Here is a 24,914-nt window from a genome sequence, read left to right as displayed (position 1 = left end):
TGTTTTCAACATTACAATATTACAATATTTTTAAGCACTCACTTCTTCAGGGGTAAAACATTCCAGAGAAAAAACAACTGAGTGCAGCTTTAAATGGATAGTTCACCCAAAAATGAAAATTCTGTCATTAGCCTACTTACTCACTCACCCTCAAGTTGTTCCAAACCTGTAGGCTATGACGTTATTTCTTCTGTTGAACACAAGAGAAGATATTTTAAAGAATGCTGGTAACCAGACGGTAGCCAAACCAATGCTAAGGATGCCATCAACGATTAACAACATTCTTTAATATATCTTCTTTTGTGCTCAACAGAAGAAAGAAACTTACTAAAACTTACTGACAACTGTCATATGTTACAAATAGAAGATGCTCGTGGCATGATACTTACATTAGTACTAGTAGTACATCATGAAAGAAGTGTGACTTCAATCCCTCGCCACTTAAACAAGCAGGTAAGGATCCTGTAGATGTCGTTTACACACACGTCCGGTAGATGGCAGTGTCTCTGTCATACAGAACTGAGGAGGGCAGTGAAAAAAACCTGAGAAATACTTGATTCTTGTGATGTGAGTCGAAACTTTAATGAAAACTAAAGGTAAATTAAGTCGTTTCCCTCTCTTAAAAGAGCTTCACATCTACAGCAATTAAACAGCAATTGTAACTTAAATTACAAGCTGTGTATTTAACTGGTTGTATATATTAGATATAATTTACATGTACAATATTAGATAAATAAATGGAAACAATACCTAATGTTTTTGCAATAAACAAACAAACAAACAAACACATAAATAAATAAATAAATAAATAATGAAAAGGAGACATCTTGCCCCACTACTTGGGTAAAAAATATAAATACTGTATACACAATAAACCAGATCTCATTTTTATAAATAAATTATTTCTTTAAAAAAGCTTCAATTAATGTAAAATACTACATCAAACAGTATATAGAAATTAATGCATTTTGACAGTTTAGTTGAATAACTGAATAATGACAGACACATCAGTTAACGTAAAAAGAGATTAATCTGAAAGGCCAACTTATTAGGCTATATAAAAATCGGTCTATATTTATAATTGAAGTGAGGTATAGTAGACTATTAATTCTGCTGAGTTAACCTGTAGGTTATGGTGACTAATAAAGATGTGTGAAATGTATATTCGAATGAAATAATAACTCCTTGAATTATAATAATTATTACTTTGCATAATAACTTTTCACTTCGAAATAAGAATTAATATTTTACTTTACAAATCTAAATAAATTGATTACAATCCAAAAATCTGCAAAAAATAATATCCATAAATGTGCATCGTCCATCCATCATTTATCTGCATGTTTTCCCAACACTGGCCACTAGAGGGCGATCCTCCACACTCTCCCTTTGGCTCACGCATGCGCAGTCGCGCCTTCTCCAGTCCCAATAACAATCATTGAAAACGAACATCAACCCCCGAAGATTGCTACTTCATCGGGCCTTTATTTTCAACAAACCGAGCCCACCATGACAGACTTACGGCACCGAGGAGCGACGGAAAAAGAGCTGCAGCATCAACACTCGGAGGATAAGGTAAGTTACCAAATAAAGAGACTGATGTGGAGAGATGTGTGTTGTAATGGCTATCATATGAGCTATATGCTGTCATACATGGAAAAAGGAGAAAAAAACGCTTTCTCGTTATGTTTCTGGATCCCCCGTGCAAGTGTCATGTCACAGCACGAAAGCAACCTTTAATGTGCTGGTTTGATAAATAATTTGTTTTTTTTTTACTTCTAGCGTTGACGAGTCTGTGTGTAATATAGCAGGTTAGAGCTCGTGTAGATAATCTAAGCATCTTCAGGGGTCTCGAGGTTTCCTGCTTGTGTCCCAAAACAAAACACATCACCTATATCAGGCCCCAGTGTGTTTCTTGCAGTGCTATGTTGCTGAAATGAAGTTAAGTGGCATGAACAATCCCTGCACTGTTCACTGTAGGACAGGGAGGTTAAACTCTTCTGGATAAGCTTTTCTTTCAGCAGAGATAGAGGATATCTGGAGTGCATGGGCTGATCTTCATACTGTGTGGACATTTTAAGGTAGAAAACATGGAGCATGAGAGAGACGTGGGCAGATGGGTGAGTCAACATTCATGTGTCAAAAGTCCTTGACCTGTAGGCATGGGCTCAACCATTACAGCCAGATCACAGTTTATAAAGAAGACTCATCTGAGTTACTAATACTAAGTTAATAGTTAATTGTGGATACTTTGCTAATTTGTGCTCCTGTGTATTTTTTTGTATTGAGTATTGAAGGGCAGGTTTTGTCTGTAGGATGAGATAATGTTATTGAAAGAACTACAATCTAAGGAATTCTGGGGTAAACTAAACTGGCTTTATCTGTATCATTGGTCAATAGTTTCTTTTGTCACTGGGTTTGTGTGGTTCGCCATATAACTTCCTCCTGTTGTATTTCTGTAATACTTTTATTTTAAAAGATGAAATGAGCACAACAGCCCATTCTATCTTTAGGGCTGGCAACACGGTGGTTGTTGGAGTTGAAAGAAAAACCTAAGCGTGTGTAATTATAACGGCTTGCTAGGTTAGTGACCGGGTCTCTATCATGCTAAAATTAATAGATTAATTTTGGAGCACTGAGACTAAGATACTGGATCATGCAAATTAAACCTTGCGCTGCCTGCATTTGTATATCAGCAGTCAGGCAAATCTATAACCATATATTTTTGTCTGTGTATTTGTTTTTGAAGACAGCATGAAAGTTTGCAACCAATTTTGCTTCCATAATCTAACATTACATATTTTTGGGCTTCTCAGACTTGCATTTCATTTCAAAAGGATATCTTCCCTACAAATGAAAATTATTTAATCATTTACTCACCGACGTTGTTCCAAACCTCTATGACTTTCTTATCTTCTGTGGAACACAAAAGAAAGATATTTTAAAGAATGTTGGTGATGACCAAACAGTTGTATGGATAAAAAAAAGAATAAAAAACTATCCCTTTGTATAAAGTATTATGATTAATCAATCATAACTGACCATATCATGATTTAATATTGGTCATATCAAAAATAATTATGATATGGTCGGTCACACACACTTGTGCATCCAATCAAAATGTTGTTTTTTTGTTGCATTGATTTTTTTAACCCATTTCCCAGGATATTACACAGATATGTATTTGTGTTGCTGTGAGAGTTCAAGAATTGTAAGAATTCATGTGAGAGGTGAGAGAGGCCTGCTGAATTTATTACATTAGACTAAACTATGCCATTGTAATGAAATAGAGAAAGCCACTGTGTCCCTGTTGAGTTCAGGATGAAGTATAGCCTACTACATGGTCAGAAATGGGGACAACTCACCCATGTGTGCTTGTCTCGATTAATATTTCATTTCAAAACCATGCCTGTTAATAGTTAATTTGCTGCTGCAACAGCTTCTCTTTTGTCAGTTGCCATTCCAATTCATCTGTTGGGTTCAGATTTGGTATTTGTGCACAGTAGTCAAATTCTTCCACAGCAGGCCGAATCATTTTACTAGTGGTTTACTATGACAGTGTCACGTTAAAAATCACTGAGCTCTTTAGTGCGGCCCATTCTAATGTAAATTGTTTGCTTAGGGAATGTTCTGTGGCTGTGCACCTGTTAAACAAGAATGCCGCTGAAATTAGAAGGATGTCCTGGTGTTATATTGTACAAGGAAGTTAAGCTGCCTTTTTACTAGGGCTGCACTACATATCAAAATATCACAAATAAACATATCGCGATATGCATATCTCTATGGCTTGCGATATCTGAATGATTTTAATAGGCTACTTCAAAACGTTGCTTGTACATTAAAAAGAGTTATTAAGCGCAATAAGCTGCAGAAAACCGGGACTCGCGCTGTCTTATACTCACTCGTAGCGTGCGCGCAGAAAGGCGCCTCTCAGATATGTCAAAATGCATGACTTGTCCGAGTATTCATGTTCATGGAATGTAAAGACAGTGGTTATGTCTTAAGTGAACATTAACAGTTGGGAAAGAACTTTCGTGGCTAGACAAGCTTTAGAAACAATAAATATTGTTTTGATATTGTTTGAATATTGTATTGGATTTGTGACGTCACATGGGCAAATACATTTGCATATGCCTGTGAGCTGTGTGTTGTATCTGATAACAGCTACATCCCAAACTGTAAGTAAATGTGTGGTTGTTATAAATAATTACTTTATATTTGTTAAGTAATTATTTATGTTGATTATGCGGCATTTGTTTTGTGTGGATGTATTCATACATTAATTTTACCGCTGCGAATATACAGAGGTTATCGGCTGCTTTGCGGCCGATTTAAAAAGTTCAGTGCAGCTGCCACTAGGGGCAAAATGCAACAATCATAATTATGATTCATATCCAATGTCGGAGATAGTGAAAAGCTGGTTTGATACCGTCACACATTATGTTTTGAATGATTGTGATGCATTTAACACACGCTTACATCAGTCATCTCTTTTGAAGATTGTCATTGATGTTGTGTTTGTCAGGGAATTCCACATTTCCAGATGGCTGAGACTGCTGTCCGCCAATTTCTTCGAAGTGTTGCTCATACTCTGCGTTGAGCAAGGGCCCGATCTGGCAGGAAGACTGAAAATGTCTCTCTTAGGAAGAGTGGGATGTCCTCAGTTCTTGATGAGTTATTTGCAGACGGTGGGAGGATGGTTAAGAGGAGGAGGTGGGCGGAAAGAGGGAGGGTATTTTTAACTCTGGCATCCTGAATATCAGGATGTAGCCCATCTCCATGGAAACCCTGGATCCTTCTGTAGCTCTTGCTGTCAGTTGAGTGTCAGCCGTATATGTATGTGTCTGTTAGCTTTAGGGTGCTCTTCGCAACCAGATCCAAATTATTTATGTCAGGCAGAGAAAAAGAGGTTTCTGGAACAATCGTAACCGCTCGAGCAACTGGTGCTGCCCCATCTGATGATGACACCCTGTTTCTATGGTGATGAAGGCAGGTAATTTGTCATTGTGCACGCAGGCCTGTTAGATACAGATGCTGCCTTATATAGCCTAAACATTAAGTGTGGTCTGTGTTTATCTTTAATTCATGCTTTCAAACAACTTTTGAAATGGCCTCAGTTTTATTGGGTGAATGGCCCAATAAAACTGAGGGCATTACAAAAGTTGTTTGCACATCATGATCCCAAAAAAAAAAAAAAACACAGCAAGATCCATCGACGAGAGTATGAGCGCATCCTGTGTGCTTCATAAACTACAGTTCAAGCGTTTGGGGTCGGTCAATAGGTTTTGTAAATGATTTTGAAATAAGTATTTTATGCTCACAGAGGCTGCATTTATTTTAACAAAAATATAGTAAAAACTGTAGTATTGAGAATTTTTATATAGCATATTTAGAATTTATTCCTGTGATGGCAAAGCTGAATTTTCAGCATCATTACTCCAGTCTTCAGTGTCACATGATCCTTCAGAAATCATTCTAATATGATGATTTGCTGCTCAAGAAACATTTCTTAGTATTAAAACGTTCTTATTGTTGCAAACGGACGTGCTGCATAATATTTTTTGTGAAGACAGTGATAGATTTTGATTCTTTGATGAATACTAGAAAGTTCAGAAGAATATTTATTTGAAATGGAGATTTTAACAGTGTAACATTCTTTACTGTCACTTTTGACCAGTTGCATCCTTGCAAAATAAAAATATTAAAAATCTTACTGACCACAAATTTTTGAATGGTACTGCGAGAGTCTTTGCTAATGAACAAATAATGAATTCATCTGTTCTTTATTTGTTTTTGTTTTCTCTCCAACCATTTCCAGGGTTCTGAGACCGAGGGCAAGGAGAGAGATGGAGCCTCAGATAATGAGACCAAATCAGATTCTGGGGTTCCTGAGGTTCCTGTTTCTGCCGATGACACACCAGAAGTTCTCAACAAAGCCCTCTCAGGCCTTTCCTCACGGTAAACGTCTCTAAATCAACAATTGAAATAAAATTAACTAGGGCTGCAACTAACGATTATTTTGATAATCGATTAATCGGACGATTATTTTTTCGATTAATCGGATAAAAAGTTTTTAAAAAAATGTAATTTGATTTTTTGTTTTTGTTTATTATAACCCTACATCAGGGTATTTATGTGTAAAAGTGCACTTTAAAAAGTGCAAAAGCCACACATTGAGTTTTACTAATATAATCTTTAATTTTGACATAGTGGCAACACTTATATCAGTAATTAAAGCCACAACATATTAATGTTTGTTGTAATAATAACAAATTTTGTTAAAACAAATTTACACAGACATGTTGTTCAGATGTGAAGATATAAACCAAAAACATCTAAAATATATAATTAATTACAATTTTATTTAAAATTAAATGAATTATAAGGATATATTGATAAATTAAGTATAGAAAGACTGAAAACAAGCATGTGAACGTAGTAGAGCCGCAGTAGATCGCGTTTGAAAAACAATTAAAACTTAATAGTAGACAAATGCTATAAAAAGAGAGTGGAATGGAGGTACGCAGCAAGCTAACAGGCTTGATTAAAAGGACAGGAAAAATTATGCATTAGTGCACAAGCATTCGCTGAAAACCACTGACTACAGTGACTAAAAAAACAATCTTTTACTGCTGCTGTTATTAACTGCCTTTTATATTTAATGCTTCACTTTGTAAACACCATTTAATTTAACCTATTTCTGCGGTAGCGCTATTTTAATCCGTCACTTATGTTTCGAGCGAACTGATTACGCAACCTGATGCTCGAGACAAAATAGATCTAGTGTGACTGTCCCGAAGTTAGTAAACAAAGCTGTTTACACGATAGCATTGAATTAAACTAGACTATACCATTTTCACATCTTCATATAATGAGGATATACAGTTTTTGCTTAGCGTGCTGATGTTTCACCTTCATCCGTGACACCAACGTGTTTCCTCTTCATGTGTTCGTGCATCACTGTGGTACTTCCATGCCACACAAGCTCAGCTTTGCATAACTTGCAGGTTACAATCTTATTTGCTGCATTTAATGTAAAATGCTCCCATGCTTTAGATGACTTTAGATGACATTCGTTGACAACGATTTTCATAATCGATTATTATCGATTAGTTGTTGCAGCCCTAAAATTAACATGAGTCTTTAGTAAATTACAATGCATTTGCATGTCATGTAATATAAAAAGTGTCTTACTTCAGAGCGGATTATTGGTATGTTGTTGTGAACACCAGATGATTCAATCAACCAAAAGGCCACCAGAGCTTTTAGTCCTTGCATTAGGAAGATTATATTTCCATCCAATATGCTTTGCGCTAATGTGTTTGTCTCGCTTGCAGATGGAGGAACTGGTGGGTGAGGGGCATCCTAACTCTGGCTATGATCTCCTTCTTCTTTTTCATTATTTATTTGGGTCCGATAGTGCTGATGATGATTGTGAGTATCTTCTCTACCTGTTGTTGTAGATACCAAGGGACATGGGCACTTAAGACTGCTCAGATGCCATATTTTTTTTAGCAAAAACAGCTAGTTTTGAATCTTCCAAATGCAGCATCAATGTTTGGTGTTTATTTTCACATGGCTAATTTGTGTCTAGGCTCAACTGCCTCCTGCCTACAGTCAAATCTATTTTGTGTATTGGTTGCATTTACACTTTCATTAGTATGATAACAAACCTAATAAGCATGACACAGACAAATTGCTAAGAATAAATGAAGTCTATGGTGCATATGCAAACAGAGAGACATTTATAATACATTATAGGGAATATCTTAAGAAAATTGTGCTGGTAATTTCTAAAATCACCAATCAATTTTCTGGAGTCATGGTCTTCTAGAGTTGATGACACTTATGGGAAATAATGGAGACTGCTAGATTCCAGGTTATGGAAAAATCTAGTTACAACCACTGATAATGTTTCATAGGAGAATCATAAACCAATTAATGTTGAGATATTGTCTCTTTGGTGTTTTTGTGCACATGACATGAGCATTGATGTTGATTATTTGGTTAACATTATTAAACATTATTACTCTTCTGAGCTGTTGAATCAGGCCTGCAGATGTGCTTATGAGGCCTCTCTGAATAATAAATGTCCACTTTGATTCACGATCTGGCTGTTACAGATAGCCGATATGATTTTTTATGTTATAGACCTTATGCGCCAGAGAAACGAGGCCGCCGCCATCTTTAGAATATTGTCTTTTTTGCGGTCGCTCTGTATATTTCTATGGCATTGCTGTCCAGGAGTAATTTAGCTTTTGAAGTGGATTTACTTAATGCCAAGTTAACGAAAGTTATCATGAGGACTGTAATGTTTAAAGCAGATGACTTCGCAAATGTCAGTCGACCGGGAAGATTTTAAAACGAGCCGTTCATTAATAAACACGCAAAATCGCTGTGAAAATACAGACCGGAAGTCAAAAGACAACGAGCGCATCGCTGAAAAGGGGCGGGGCTACATAAGGTCTATAGCTGCTACCTATTAAAATCTATACTATCATGTACAGACTCAAATCAATAGTTCTTTTTCAATGTCAAATCAATGTTGTGATGCATTTAGGCTTCACAACATTTGAATCAATAATATGAAATATGAATAATTATTCATTTTTAGGTGTGTACTTTACAAAGCCGAATAGTTGGGACCTCAGTTTTAAGCAAGCAAGTACTCTTGAATAAATCTTTTCTTACCATTTAAATATAGGCTATATTTATTCTTGTTATTATTATTATTATTATTATTATTATTATTAAATATACATTTTTATATATTTATCAAATAAAATATACATATTAGATGAAAAACTTTAAAACATAAGCAAGTGAAAATATAAAAAATGTTAAATTATAAACTAAATAAATAAATATTATAAATACCACTATACTAGCTCTAGTTGGTGCAACATAATCTAAAATCCAAAAATAGGTGGAAAAGATTATGCACAATTAATTATCCAAATTTAACAGACAATGCATATGAATGATGATGTTTCATTTTTAATAATGGCTAATAAATTATATGGGCCTGTATATCATATTTACAACAAGCTTTATTTACTGCCAATTAAAGCCTTATATACACACACACACACAGGATGCATTCTTGCTTTCAAAAACAGCTAGACAGTAGACACTCGAGTATTTTTTTATTCTTGTCCTCTGTGTCTTCCACAGGTGATGTGCGTTCAGATTAAGTGCTTCCAGGAGATCATCACAATTGGTTACAGTGTGTATCACTCTTACCACCTGCCCTGGTTCAGAACACTAAGCTGGTGAGACCTGCGACACACACCTGCGACACACACCTGCCACCTTCATTTTCACACTTCATTGTCTCTCCCTCTCTCCCTGTTCTCATTATCTCTCTCTCTCTCTCTCTCTCTCTCTCTCTCTCTCTCTGTCTCTCCCACTGCGCACGGCCTGTAATTAGAGGGCATCATCATCACTTTCTTCTTATCATATTATGGCTCTGTCTTGATGTCTTATAACTTCTTTCATTTTTTTGTGTTGAATTAGTAACCACTGCGCTTGTTTATTCATCCAGCTATACATGCTATCACCAGCTGTATAGAGGTATGAGAAATTCACTCTGATGTAGGCCGCATTTAAACTTTAGTCTAGTTTGTTTCAAATGTTGCAGGAAAGATTCACCATGTTTTATTAATGTGAAAATCCCACCGAACGCCTTTAAAAGTTGCAAAATGCAGGGTTGTGTTGGGTTGAAACATTTTTTAAATCTGGCACAACTGTCATTCACTTGATGCAAAATGTCAGTTTTAAAGGGATAGTTCACCCAAGAATGAAAATTCTGTCATCATTTACTCACCCTCAAGTTGAGGTTTAAACCAAGGATTTACTTTTACAGTTTAAATAGCTTTATAATTCATTTTATTACATTGGATTACTGAAAATGTAAGAAGGGATGCGATGCTATGCAAAAAACAAACAAACAAAAAAACACCTAAACCTAGTCTTTAATTCCTTTATGCAAAATATCTTTCTTATTTCTATTTTGGGGTGAAGTATGACATTTGTGTGATTCTTCCTGTTTCAAAGACTGGTGAACTTTTCTTTTAACTTGTTTTAAGGTTTTGTAGATTAGTTATCTGGCAAATCAGATATGAGTAGAACCATTTCTCTACATTAGTCCTGCTGTGTGTAGCCTAACACATCGTTCTTCCATGTGGTCACAATCCTAGTCAGCTGATGATCAGCTAAACTCTGACCATTTCCTTCATCTTCTATTGCTATCAAATGGGCACATTATAATTGCTTTCACAAGCATTAGAAACACTTTGATTTAATGATTGCATGTGAAAGGCATTTGTCGTAATGATAATGATGCCTAACTGCAGATTGTAACGGTTTTTGTCAGGTACTTCCTGTTGTGTGTGAACTACTTCTTCTATGGGGAAACGGTGACGGATTATTTCTTCAGTCTGGTGCAGAGGGAGGAGCCTCTACGCATCCTCAGCAAATACCATCGCTTCATTTCATTCGCCCTGTACCTCACAGGTCAGAACCTTTTCTGTTGCACAAACACGGTACTTCATTTCATCATTGGTGTTTCTGGAGGCTTAAAGGCCTTTGGAAACTTTTAGAACTAATAGTTATCACAGTTACTTCTCAACCTTTCCACACAGAGTGCTGAAGGCAAAGTCAGATGCAGACATGCTTTATATTACCAGTTCGAATGCAGACGTGGTGATTTACTTACGTTTTTTGGAGCGTTTGTTTTTTTTCGTTTTTTTCATAGGTATGAAGTTCATGTCATCCAGGATGTGGTTAGGCTCTCTGCCTGTCTGTGCACCCCTCGCTCATTTTCTCTTACAAGACACCAGATTTCCTCCTGAGCTAAAAGCAACATAATGCTTTTTTTTTTTTTATATACAAAAATGTTTTGTTAAAAATAACAATTTAAACAGACAATCAAACAATGCTTATTGAAGCAGGAAAAAAAGTACAAATTGTGAATAATTAAATTGAATTTAGGCTAGAAAAAAATGGATGGAAAATCACCTTCTAAAACTGCTTATTCATAAATAGACCTGATCTCCTTGTGGAACATCACTTCAGTTACTTTTATGTATTGCTTGTATTGCATGTATTGCATAATGCCCAGTACAAATGAATACATAATGTGCTGTATTCATTTGTAATAGCTGAACTGTGCTCACTCTTGCTTGAGACAAATCATGTCTTAGCTTGCCATAAATGGTCCAAAAGTAAGCCAAATAATCAAAGTTCCTTTTATCAATTTGTACAGAGTGTTACAAAATGTATAAACCTTCCATGTACTTCAGATTCTTAATTTATGTAGTTTCAGATGGCCTTTTTAGCGCGGTTGGTTTTATACTAGCTGCGTCCTTTCAAACAGGGCATAATTAGTAACAGTGTGACTGGCTAAAAATAGACATGTGGTGATGGCATTAGTGGAACTGTCTGTTTTAACAGATGTCTGTTTCTTGTCCAGGGTTCTGCATGTTTGTTCTGAGCCTGGTGAAAAAACACTATCGTCTGCAGTTCTACATGGTGAGTGAGTGTGTTGATGTGGCATTAAGTCTGTTTTACAGGTTCGACTCCTTAGACTTCCTTAGGGCGTTTTCACACCTAGATCGTTAACCAGACTTAATTTGTTACAATGTTGCATTTTCTTCTTGGTTGTGTTCGCTTTCATAAGACAATCTTTCAAAGCGTACCAAAATGTGCTTGTGCAAGTCACATGCAAATACAACTGTCCTCTTATTAGTCAGAGTTTCCTCTGCTTCATCTGTCAAGATGATTGACAAGCTCGCTTCATGAGCTTAATGTGGTTTTATCTGCAACTGTCGAGACACACGCAAACACTATACGAATGTAGCCGCCATTCCCGCTGGTAAATGATATACTACATTCGTATTAATACCACAGCAAATTCAAACACGCTCTCTCTGGATCTCCCAGCGCTGTCAAGATGCACGCAAACACTATATGAATGTTATAATGCAGATAGAGCAGGAATCAAGGCTTTATCGGGACAGCATTCTTGCACAGAGAAGCGCAATTACACAACATTTTAAGATGAAGAGGTGCTCTTTTAGTTTTCAACTGTGACAACTAATGTGCTCACTCATAGAATCAGACACTAATGCTGTTTATATAGCACATTTACGTTATGAATTATAATACCATTTGGTTTGTTGGTCCGTTGGGTCGGATTGCTTTCACATCTCAAGCGAACCGCCCCAGAGTTAATTTGCAATCGGTCCGATTGTTTTGGTGCGGATCTGAGCGCGATTGCCGTGTTCACATATGCCTAAACGAACCGAACCAAGGGAGAAAACATACCAGATTCCGAAACAAACGCTCAGGTGTGAAAGCACCCTTAGAGGAAATTCAGTGTACTTTTTTTTGCATTCACTTGCTTGCATATTTACATAGGCTACATATGTATTCGTCATGCATGTCAGCCTGCATGATATGTTTGCTGATATTATTCGTGACCACAGACCCTACACGTTTCCTATCTTTTCCTTGTTATAGAACTGCCTTTTGTCCCAGATTTGACGTGAATAGAGCTATTCATCCTGTCTTTCTCTCTCCCCAGTTCGGTTGGACTCATGTGACCCTGCTGATTGTGGTGACTCAGTCCCACTTAATCATTCATAACCTGTTTGAGGGGATGATCTGGTAAGATGATGCCTCCTGTTTTACCACTACCACTATCAAACACCATTTTACAAATTTAAACTTTAAAATCCTATGACATCCTAGAATATTGGAAACAGTACAGTTGATTTTCTGGTGTAGGTGATCTGTTTGTATAAAGTAATCTGTTTCTATGTGCGCAGGTTCATTGTTCCCATCTCCTGTGTTATCTGTAATGACATCATGGCTTATATGTTTGGCTTCTTTTTCGGTCGCACCCCTCTCATCAAGGTTTGTGTTTTTGACATCCCAAATTAATTATCCCATATTATTTAAAAATCAAATATTCATTACGTCTTAATAATAATAAAATGGCTGTATAATACTTAACCAAACACTTAAGGTTGAACAGCATATGTGCAGTTTTATTATGTAAAAACCAACAAACTTATTTTTCTGGAATGTTTTGCTTGAAATACCAGTTGCTTTTATTTATTTGTATTTTTGTCTAATGCAGTAACATTCATGCATTTATGAGTGTGGCTTAAATACTTTCTGTGGCTTCTGTGCAATGTGCATTTATTGTTAGTACAGTTCTCTTAATGCTGATGTATCTTTGCAGTTGTCTCCCAAGAAGACGTGGGAGGGGTTTATCGGTGGCTTCTTCGCTACTATTGTTTTTGGAATCCTAGTGAGTAATAACCCTCTTCCTGTTCTTCTTCTGGTCTTTAGTGAATGTTTTATGTAGATTTGGAAACTTTGGAGATGTAAGAATGAAAATTCCCTTTATTGATACCTTGGAATAGGCTGATGAAGTTCCTCCTTTACCTTTGTACTTAAAGGTGGGGTAAGCAATATTTGAAAAACACTGTTTGAAAGTTGGTCGGACCGACACAACAAACAACGTGTAGCCAATCAGCATTAGGGGGCGTATGACAGTGGAGGAGAGAGAACGGGCAAGAGGGAGATTTGAAGACTGTAGTAAGAGATGGCTGAGAGACATTACAAAAGAGAAAAGCTCTTAAGAATATCACTGAAAAATGAAGGGTTATTATCAGGAAAGAGCTTTAGGACCCATGTTAACATTAGAAAAGCTTTTCAGCTCTGAAGAGAGCTAAGCTGGAAGGCTTGAAAACAGACGGTTTCTTTGATTAGCGGAATACGTGAGTAACACTGGGTTTGAGTGTCATTGTTTGTCTGGAGCTGCTGTGCTGTTGGCAACAAACAAACCCTTGTTTATATTTACTCTTGTGTATGCTATGTATGTTAAAAAAAATTTGCTTGTCGTTTGTTCATCACATTCACTTTATTTTTCTTGAAGCATTGTTTTGTTGCGCTTCTGCTACGGTACAGACATCCACTCTTGCATTGCGTGTGTAACAGAGGCCTGCTAGTGAGAGTTGTGCAGGCTGATGACTGCTAGAGAATGCAGTGTTTACTGTTTTGCGTCCTTGTCAGTGCACTCGCCTCGAGACAGACTCAGAGCAGGGTGGTTAGGATTGAAGGGGGAGCAATGAAGAGAGGTGGTGTGTTTGTTTGGGTTGATTTCAAATATTAACAATTAGAGATGCACCGATTACAATTTTCTAGGCCGATTCCGATTTCCGATTTTTCATTGAGTTTGACCTGCCGATACCGATTTTAGCCGATTCCGATTAAATTTTTTTCTAACCACTTTTCAGCACACACAAATATTTATTTTCGATCTTTTCTTTAACCCTTTCATGCGTAAGTTTAAAATATTCTAACTGACACCCCCACTCCCAGAGTGATTCAAGGCGAACATTCCCTTTAATGTTTCCATGGGGACGCGTCACGCGATACACCGCAGCCACAACAATACTGTATGATAGATGTGTCGCTTTTATTTCGCTTTTCCTTTTTTATTCAAAATATTATAATATAACAAACTTGCTTACCATGTCATCAACTAGCCTATCTGATATTCCGATTCTCAAATACGTGTAAGTGAGTGTGTTTGGTTGTTTAAAAACCTTTATAAATAATCTTGATCTATAACATGAGATGGGTGCCGCAATGTCCTGTCAGTCGGATTTACAGCACGCGAATTCGTCAGTTTCTCCCGAAATAAATGCAAGAAAGTGGCCGTTGAACTGAGAAGAATAGAGTAAACACTGCTTAGTTGTGATATATGACAGCGCTGAACGCGTCCGACTCTGGCTCAGCGCCAGCCAACGCGCGAAAGCACAGTTTGAATCTGGCAGTTACCAGTTATACGACGTCACTGAACATTCTAAATGTGGCACCGTAACGTTACTCTCATGGGCACAGAAATTAAAAACCCATATATGAGACCGTACCTCTCAAAAGGTTAATCATGCGGCGCCCGAGTGCATTTGACCGGCATAAAATCGGCATTTGTCAGACTGACCGGCCGGTCGCCGGTCATGGCCGATCACGTGAAAATCGGCCAATTCCGGTCACCAGCCGATCAATCGGTGCATCTCTATTAACAATATTCAGAAACGATTTTGACAAATAACATACTGCACCTTTAAGACGTTAATGAGATGCATCTGAAAAATAACGAACACCTTTCTCCCCTTCTCCAGCTGTCGTATGTGATGGCAGGTTACAGCTACTTTGTGTGCCCGGTTGAGTTTAACAACGACTCCAACAGATTCACAGTGGACTGTGAGCCATCTGAACTCTTCCAGCTTCAGAGCTACGGCCTGCCGACTGTTCTTCAGTCCATCACGGGCTGGGTAAAACACACACACTCACAAGTACACAATCTGTTAGACACTTACTCCTCATGTCTCTTATTTGGTCTGTCCTCTCCTTCTCTCTCTCTCTCTCTCTCTCTCTCTCTCTCTCTCTCGTTTTTCTCGTTTCTCGTTGCTCAGACACAGCCATCTGCTGACTCTCCACTCACTGTGATCCTGTCACAGCTCTGCTTCACTATTCTCTGGACCACAAAAACACAATGTTTTAAGCAAAAGCAACTCAAATCCTTCAAGTGTTACTTATTTTGAAAATGCATACAAGTAAAGTCAGTGTCTAACACATTTCCATCTCTCTCCCATTTTCTTCTTAGACCACAGTAAAGCTGTACCCTTTCCAAATCCACAGCATCGCCCTGTCTAGCTTTGCCTCCATCATGGGACCTTTTGGAGGCTTTTTTGCCAGCGGCTTCAAAAGGGCCTTCAAAATCAAGGTAGGTGTAATTTGTCCACCCACAGATCATACAGATCTGAAACTGGTTCAGTCTTAAAACGATTAACTACAGCTTTCTTCACTACATGGCATCTTAAATGGAAAGGCCCATTTAGATGAGATACAGTGTAGATCAGACTACCTGAACCGTTTCCTGTCATGTGTTCGACACTCTGGTCTTACCTTCTCTGTGTTGTCCTTCTCTGCAGGACTTTGCAAACACCATTCCTGGTCATGGAGGAATCATGGACCGCTTCGACTGTCAGTACCTCATGGCCACATTTGTAAATGTTTACATCGCCAGCTTTATCAGGTAGGACGGTTATTATATATACACTACCATTAAAAACATTGGGTTTTTTCTTTTAAACAAGTCTCTTGTGCTCATCAATGCATAAAAACATCAAATATTATTACAATTTCAATAATTGCTTTTTATTTTTTTATATATTTTAAAATGTAATTTATTCCTGTGATGGCAAAGCTGAATTTCCAGCCTCATTACTCAATTACAGTCTTCAGAGTCACATGATCCTTCAGAAATCATTCTAATATGCTGATTTGCTGCTCAAGAAACATTTCTTATTATCAGTGTTGAAAGTAGTTGTGCTGCTTAATATTTTTGAGGGAAGTATTACATTTTTAAGATTGTTTAATAAATAGAAAGTTCAAAAGAACAGCATTTATTTTAATCAATGGTATATGCTTTTTAACTTATTTTTAAAATAATAGTGTTTAACAGCTGAATTCAAGGTGAAAAAACTACATTACCCATGATGCTATACAGAAAATTCCACCAATCAGTCTGAACCAAAGTTATTATAGTTTTTCTTTTTAAATTAGTTTTTATTTTAATATCGTTTTCAATTTTGCTTTAAATTTAAGTTTAGTTTTAGTTAGTTTCATTAATGGTTTTGTTAGTTTTAGTTTAGTTTTTATTTTGCAAACACATTTCTATTTAGTTTTTATTTTATTTAGTTTCAGTTTTAGTTTTAGTAATTATAGTTTAGCAGAGCAAACAGAACACTTCCAGGGTAGACCAAAGCGAGACGCACAATTTCAGCAAAGTTTAATGTTTGCCGAGATTACAGTTAACTCTTGTGCAGACATCTTAATAATAAAAATAAAAATAATGGTTTGAGATTGAACAAAGCACCAAATAAATGGAACTTAAAAGTATATATAAAAAAAAAAAAAACGATGAATAATACAGACAAACTACTTCATATTAAAGATGAAATCTTGTTAAACATAGTTTACTTTTTTCAGAGTGACACTAGTACATACAATAAAAAAACAGCTAAATTAATCTGACAACCTGCTGTGAAGCCAGTGTGATTAAATAATGAAGTATCTATGCAGTGTGTGAGTGTGTATGAGTGTGTACATGTTTTTCTATCGTGGTGGGGACTTAAACCTGAATGCACACACACTCATGGGGACTTGTGTCACTGTGGGCCTAAATTAAATCACACAGAATGAGTTTTTTTTTCAAATGTGTGTGATGGGTCGGTTTAGGGGTCGGGTTAGTGTGTGTGTGTGTGTGTGTGTGTGTGTGTGTGTGTGTGTGTGTGATGGGTCAGTTTAGAGGTCGGGTTAGTGTGTGTGTGTGTGTGTGTGTGTGTGTGTGTGTGTGTGTGTGATGGGTCGGGTTAGGGGTCGGGTTAGTGTGTGTGTGTGAGATGGGTATGTTGGTATGGGTGTGATGGGTGTGTGTGTGTGTGTGTGTGTGTGTGTAATGGGTCGGGTTAGTGTGTGTGTGTGTGTGTGTGTGTGTGTGTGTGTGTGTGTGTGTGTGTGTGTGTGATGGGTATGTTAGGGGTCGGGTTAGTGTGTGTGTGTGTGTGATGGGTCGGTTTAGGGGTCGGGTTAGTGTGTGTGTGTGTGTGTGTGTGTGTGTAATGGGTCGGTTTAGCGGTCGGGTTAGTGTGTGTGTGTGTAATGGGTCGGTTTAGGGGTCAGGTTAGTGTGTGTGCGTGTGTGTGTGTGTGTGTGATGGGTATGTTTAGGGGTCGGTTTAGTGTAAGGAGACAGAATATACAGTTTGTACAATATAAAAAACCATTATGTCTATGGAGAGTCCCAACAAAGAGAGAGAGAGAGAGAGAGAGAGAGTGTGTGTCTGTGTGTGTGTGTGTCTGTGTTTGTCTGCGTGTGTGTGTGTGTGTGTGTGTGTGTGTGTGTGTGTGTGTGTAGTGTCCCGGGACATGTCTCCACATGGATAACAATATTATTAGCAGAAAATCTTTTGTAAAAACAAAGATAACAACAGCACCTTTCAGCCTGTCAACCTTCATGAAAGCATGTCATCACCACCTTAAAGGTATGTTTGTGCTTGACGGACTTGTTTTGCTGTTGCACCCGCGTCTCGCAAATGAAAGGACATTCTAAAAACGCTTCGCTCAAGTAAAAAGAAGTTCAACTTGCGTCTCATTACCTTGAGTTATTATTTCCCATTCCACTGCCACGGACGCATCCTTTATGAACAGTCGCTCAGGACTAGCGATGTGTTCGCTGGTCCTTCATTGAGCGCGTCACAGGACAGCGGTTAATCGCCTCAGCAACTTCACGTGTGTGAAGCGCCATTTACAGGCATTTCCCTAAACAGCCACAGGTCAGATTTTCCACCAAAGTAAAGAGCTTATTAAATACGAAAACGATTATTTATTTTTGCTAATTATTATTTTATTTCAGTTAGTTTTTCAGTAAATGTTGTTAGTTTCGTTTCGTTTTAGTTTTTCATTTATTATGAATTTCTAATTTTATTTCAGTTTACGAAAATGTTTTTTGACCAATAGTTTTAGTCTTAGTTTCAGTTTTCGTTTACGAAAATAACCTTGGTCTGAACGAACAAATCTCACCCAAAGAGCTTCCAGGGAACACCCAATCCCGCTAATGATATAATCAGTCTTGCTATGCTGTCAAAATACGTTTTGTCTGTTTTTTTTAAATACTTTTTTGCTTTAAATAAAAAAAAATGTAATGTTGTGATTCACCACATACCTGGCTGGCTTAGTTTCATGGCTTATAATGCTTTAACAAAGTCTTTTTTCTTTCTTTTTTTAATCCCTATGGGAAAAAAGAATGGAAAAAATACTTCTGGAACCAAAACTGCTAAAAAAAAGTGGCCAGACATTAATGCACTCTATCATTCTATCAAGCAAGTTCCTTGTTAGGTTTAGTGTTTGTTTTTCAAAGACTAATATAATCATGCATTGTTATTTACAATCAGAGTAATCTTTAATCATGTCAGTGTTTCCAGAGCATAAAATCAGTTTGCTTTGAAATTTCCTCTCTTTTAGAGGGCCAAACCCCTCTAAGGTCATCCAACAGCTTCTTGCTTTGAGACTAGACCAACAGCTCCACATCTTCAACTCGCTCAAGGCTCATCTGACAGAGAAAGGCCTGCTTCCTGCCCTAGAAGAAGCAGCCTAACTTTTCGGACCACCCTAGGGACATCCCACCGGAGTGAGCCATAGATAGAGGGAGGAGAGTGCAACGGAAACAGATCCAGGCGTGAATACAAGTGGGAGATGAGACGAGTAACATAGAAAGGGAAACAACGGAAAACTGAACTACAACCTTGGGTCATTCCATTTTCAGTGTGTTTGCGAGAAAGAGTGAGTGAGTGAGTGCGTGTACAAATCAGTGTTTTTGCTTGTCATTTAATTTTTTTGGTGAACGTTTTATGTTTATCTTTTATGCCACAAAAGAATATTATATATATATTGAGAAGACGTTGACATTTATTGTTACAGTCGCACAATTCCACTTGTGTACAAATGTTCCGTACCTATAGATTGTCTGAATATTTTATAATGTTTATGTTTTATTTGTTTTAATGCACTGCTCATCACACTGTCATTTCAACCTCAGGCTAGCCGTTGTTCATGTTTTTTGTTGTTGTGCTAACGGGTGTTTCCATACACCATCATAAGTTTGAATTTCCACTGCAGAGTGCCGTAAATTCATGTTTCTTTCCCTGATCTTGGGTTTTGACATTGTCGTAACATTATATTTAAAAGCAATATGGTCATTGAAATCAAAGATGTGCTTCAGCCCAATAGGTGGTGACTGTTACAGTTCAGATGTGTGGGAATATACGTATACTGTACTTCCTGAAGGTACAGTACGGAGAAGATTCAGATTTCATTATTCAGCGTTTGACAGGAAGATGTTGACAGACATTTCACTCAATGTTCAAGAATTGTTGTTCATTTCTAGATGCTTTCCCCTAATGTTCAATTGTCACTGAGCAGTTACTAGCTAATCTTTGTCAAGCGTAAACGAGTTTTCTGTGTGTGTTTGTGAACTGTTACATGCTAAAAGTTAAGGATCAGGTTGGGCCATCAAATCTCAATGACTGTTTTGGTTTTAAATTCATTTCATATGAACCATTTTGTACCGTTTTCACTGCATGAGACAAAGTCTATTTCTGTTCCATCTGTTTTGATTTTACCTTCACCTACTGTGTAAACTCATGGATAAAGGGTCAGAACTATTCTGTGTCTTTCTTAAGGTATTTTATTCTCCGCTAATACATGTTGATCATTAACATGTGCCATAAGCTATATTTATTTACTTTCAAAAGGAAACCTTGGGTGTCATTGAGCAGCTTTAAAAAAGGAGAGCACAGTAGTGCTACAATAACATATGAGGTTGTAATGAGCTCAGGTTCGTCTGTATGTGCGGTCCATTGATTAATCAAATTATAGGTCCACTAAAGATAAATGAGCACATACTTTCAGACCTGATAAGTTGGATAAGCAATTTAAACTTGGGCAAGTCATACCTGAGGTATTTTAATCTCATTTTTTTGTTTAAAAAACATTTCTATACCCACAGATCTTGAGAGATAAATAGGCAGCTTATTATCTGAGTCTCCAGTGATAGTTACTTTTTCAATTACTTTTTCATCTTTCAATGGAAGACATTCAGAATCAATGTCTTGCTTTTGTTTGATGGACAGCCCAATCCATATACAAGTCTTAAGTAAGAGTCTTTTATAGCAGGTTTCAATTTTATGTTGCTTTTCACTGCTGACGTAACAAGCACAGCAGTCAATGTGTAAATCAGTGTATACTATATGAAGCCCCTCCATATCCCCATCCACCATAAATGCATGTTTTTTTTTCAATTCAGTACACAAAAACACTAAAGTTGTGATATTCATCTGTTATGTGGTGCAGATTTTTTTCTTTAACGTTGTACTTTATTAGTTCAGCTCGATGTCTTGATTTGATCAAATTATTAGATATTGATTTTATTAGAATTGCATACATTGTTATTATATAAGATTATATAGTATACTGTATATGTTTGACGTAGAGATGATTCTATTCTTATCTTTTACTGTGTTTAATGGTCCTCTAAGCCAGTCTGTGCTCTGTGTATGTATAGGCCCCTGTGCTGAAACATTAGCGTACAAAGTCCAGACATTAGCAGAGCAATTTCAATGTTTTCTAGTCAACACAACAGAGAGAGTTTACAGACCCGTGATGTTACTGTGCAACCACTGATGTCAGGAGTGCGTTTGTGTGCGATGACCATAAACATTAGTAAAGAGACAAAATTATGAAAGTGTTAAATGCATGTTTAAAAAAAATCTGGCTCGTTTCGTTTCTGTGATTAGTATTTGACGCGTGCCATTCATAGCCAATAGAGGACGCTAACCCGTCGTTTTTCATGTGTGGTTAACACTAGGGAAACGAGGCTTGCTTTTTTATTTAATACATTGATTCCGTTTCCGTAAACGCTGCCGTGACATTTTATACTTCTTAGAAATGATGCGAATGTAGCGGTCTCTTGTAGTGTCAAAGAGAAACTGACTGCAGTGCAGTTGTTTTATCTGTGTTTCTGGCGATTTATTCATTAGCCTACCATTAAAATTACAATAAGGTTACATTAGTTAACTGGGCCTACACAAGTTAATCTTAGTTAATGTTAATTTCAACATTTACTTATACATTGTGAAATCAAAGCTTATGTTAATATTATTTAATGGACCTGAGTGAACAATTATTAGGCCTAACTAACGTTAACAAACAGTAATCAATACTCTAACAAATGTATTGCTCATTCATGTTCATGTTAGCTAATGCACTAATGAGACCTTATTGTAAAGTGTTAGCCATTAAACTGAAAACAGAAATGCTAAAGCCCATTCTTTCTTTTAGTTTGCCTATGATAAGCAAAACAAAACTCCTCTCTGTTGAACAAATGAACAACAACAGGTCAATATGCTGTTGTTATTATTTGTCATTGAGTATAATGGTCTGTAATTCTGATGTATTTTGTTTTGTAATTTTTGATAAAGCAGATAAATGTGCTTTCCCTGCCGCTTTGTGTACAGTGATTTGCTCATTGTAAATGGTTAATAAAGAGGAAAGCTCAGCATATATATAAATATAAATCTTCTTCCTGCTGTTTGAACTTCCTTTTCTATGCCAGATGCATTTTTTTTTTTTTATGATTACAGTTTTGTGTGTCCGTTTTAGATGTTAACATACTATCAGAAGATCTGCATGTTGCATCTCTTCAAGAGAATGAAAAATGTCTGAGATGAAGTTGGCCTCACTGATTGAGGTACATCCTGCACAATTGTAGCCTGCATGTTCGCCTGTGTTAAAATTCATTATTTTTCTGTGGTTTTCTTGCATTTGCCACTCACTTCCTCAGCACAAGAAGATTGTGGGTATGATGACAGTGCTTCTCTTTCATTTCTTTACAGTCTGACAGACATGCTTGATGTAATAATTTAAAAATAACTTGATTTGGTCGCACAAAATCTACAGGCAAGCAGAGGGGCAAGATTCAACGTGTTTGGAAGTAAAAAAAAAAAAAAAAAGAGAAGAGGCATCAGATCAGCAGAGGAAGGAGGAAGTAAAGAGGAGAAGAGGGGCTGACTGGAAAGAATGTACTCTTAGAATTCACTGTATGTTTTGTGTTTGTTTGTTTGTTTGTGTGCGTGCGACCGAGAGAATGTGTGCGTGTGTGTCTCTGTGTGTGTAACCCTTTGTCTAAAATTGAAGAAATGTCTCTGAGACTACCTCGCAACTGGGACTTCAGCACATTCAGAGCTGAAACTGCCAAGATAGGTGAGTGACACTGTGCGTTTGGGTGTGTGGTCAAAGGTCAAAGTCTTTTCCGTGTTTTAGGAATTTCAGTTGGCCAAGTGGGTAGATTTCTGTGTTATCCTTTGTATCTCATTGACACAGCAGGCCTCCTGTCACTAGGAACTAGAGGTTTGATCTACACTGGCTCATGTAATGTGTGACTTATTTGATGATAAATGTAATTAACTGGGCCGTGATGGCCAGATGTGTTTAGTGTATCTTGGATTTTACAGTATCTGTAAATCACAGAAATAAGTGGCATAGTGATTGTTGAGCGTTCACCCTGAGGCTATATAATTCTCTTGAGCTCTTCTAATCTGCTACACGCATGTGTTTCCTTGTAATTCGGTTGAATCCCATAACCTCTTTTTGATTTGTTGGATATTTTGATGTGTTGTGACAAGATTGTTTCTAGTACTTGACTAGCCCACTTTACTAATACTACTTTACTGATTTGACTACATGTTCTCATTCATCTCCAGGCTGTTTAAAATCTCGGTTATACTTTATTTTAAGGTGACGTAGTTACATTGTACTTGCTTACTATAGAGTTAGGGTTAGTGTTTGTTTTAGGGTTAGTTACTTGTAATTTACTGTTATTACTATAGTAAGTACATGTAGTAGCATGTAACTACGTCACCTTAAAATGGAGTGTAGCTTAAATGTATTGCTAAGAGTTAAAGCATGTCTTTCACCAGCTTTATGGAGCAATCGAGTATAAAACGAGGCAGTTTTATGGTTGTATGTGATGGTGACTTGTGGTGTTTCTGGTCTCATTCTGCTCTGTCTGGTGGAGATGCAAAGCATTTGTGATTTCCTCTGTGTTTAATCTTCATGCAGGCAGGAAGACACTGCAACACTCACTTTTGTCTGAGAAACATGCTCGGTCTCAGCTCAAAATGTCAGCATTATTATGCTAGGTAATTATCTATTATGCAGCCCATTACAAGGTATTTGGTTAATGTTCTCTGCAGTATCCTATCTGCAATGGACGACACAGGCGTTGTATGATAATTGAGGCCAGTTTATGAGAGCGAGTGTTTCTTGCTGTGTGATAGTTTTCTTTACATTGGTGGCTTCACATTTTTGTTATTACTGTATTATAACTTGATATTTAGCAGACATGTTTTAAGATATCAATTTTAGGCAGATATTCATTATTATTTTATCATTTTATTTTTGTATCAGTCACTGTTTTAAATCAGTTGTTGTTGGATATTTAAATGTGCATTATCGTTTCCCATATAATGTTAAAATATTAACAATATTAATTACACTTATAATTATATTAATACAATTTAATTATTAATCATTTTCTCAAAATGAATATCTATCTTTCATAGTGAACATTCTAATGCTGTGATATTCACTTGTAGCATTTGAAATTATTGATTTAAGTTACAAATTTAAATTACTGATTATTTTTTTATCTTTTTCCTTTTATTTATTTAAACTATTTAGATTTTTTATATATTTTTTTAGAAATTTGATCAGTTATTTACAATTTATCAGTTACCAGCGATAACATATATATATTTTTAGTTTTAATATTTAACTATTTAGATTTTTTTAAACTATTTAGAAATTTTAAATCAGCCTTTTATCAGTTACCAGCCATAACAGAAATATTTTTTACTGTATTAATATACATTTAAACTATTTCGATTTTTAAAAAACTATTTAGAAATTTATTATCAGCCATTTACCATGTTTACTGTATTAATATTTATTTAAACTGTTTAGATTTTTTGAAAACTATTTAGAAATTTTATATCAGCCATTTATCAGTTACCATCCATAAAATAAATACCTTCCAACCTTTCATATTTTGTTATTGTGCATCTGAAATTTGAAACCCATATGATGCATTAGTGAAACGGTATTTAATGAAAAAAAGACAGGTCTTGACTTTATCCATCAGGAATTGGTATAGGGAAATAAAAAAGTGGAGGATAGTGATGTCAAATGATAAGTTGAAAGTTGTTTCAGGAGTGA

The 24,914-nt window shown here is 36.6% G+C and overlaps 2 protein-coding genes across 2 annotated transcripts in view; both read left to right on the top strand.

Moving 5' to 3' along the window:
• Positions 1 to 1,416: 1,416 nt before the first annotated feature.
• cds2 (CDP-diacylglycerol synthase (phosphatidate cytidylyltransferase) 2) lies at positions 1,417 to 20,133 on the top strand. The gene is made up of 13 exons (XM_084414209.1): positions 1,417 to 1,575; positions 5,819 to 5,958; positions 7,338 to 7,434; positions 9,175 to 9,272; positions 10,376 to 10,515; positions 11,474 to 11,532; positions 12,587 to 12,669; positions 12,831 to 12,918; positions 13,250 to 13,318; positions 15,201 to 15,353; positions 15,686 to 15,805; positions 16,014 to 16,117; positions 19,107 to 20,133. Exons 1-13 carry the CDS (start codon positions 1,510 to 1,512, stop codon positions 19,237 to 19,239), a joined length of 1,350 nt encoding a protein of 449 aa, XP_084270335.1. The 5' UTR covers positions 1,417 to 1,509; the 3' UTR covers positions 19,240 to 20,133.
• arhgap25 (Rho GTPase activating protein 25) overlaps positions 19,259 to 24,914 on the top strand; it is an 18,018-nt gene continuing 12,362 nt past the window's right edge. The window contains exon 1 of the mRNA XM_084414208.1: positions 19,259 to 22,901. Coding sequence (XP_084270334.1) covers positions 22,838 to 22,901 — 64 coding nt within the window. The 5' untranslated portion in view covers positions 19,259 to 22,837. The remainder of the gene's footprint in view (positions 22,902 to 24,914) is intronic.

Source organism: Rutilus rutilus (assembly GCF_951802725.1).
Source record: "Rutilus rutilus genome assembly, chromosome: 7".
In the NCBI taxonomy this organism is placed as follows: domain Eukaryota; kingdom Metazoa; phylum Chordata; class Actinopteri; order Cypriniformes; family Leuciscidae; genus Rutilus; species Rutilus rutilus.
The sequence above is the reverse complement of the archived record's forward strand: the minus strand, read 5'-3'. Positions and strand labels throughout refer to the sequence as shown.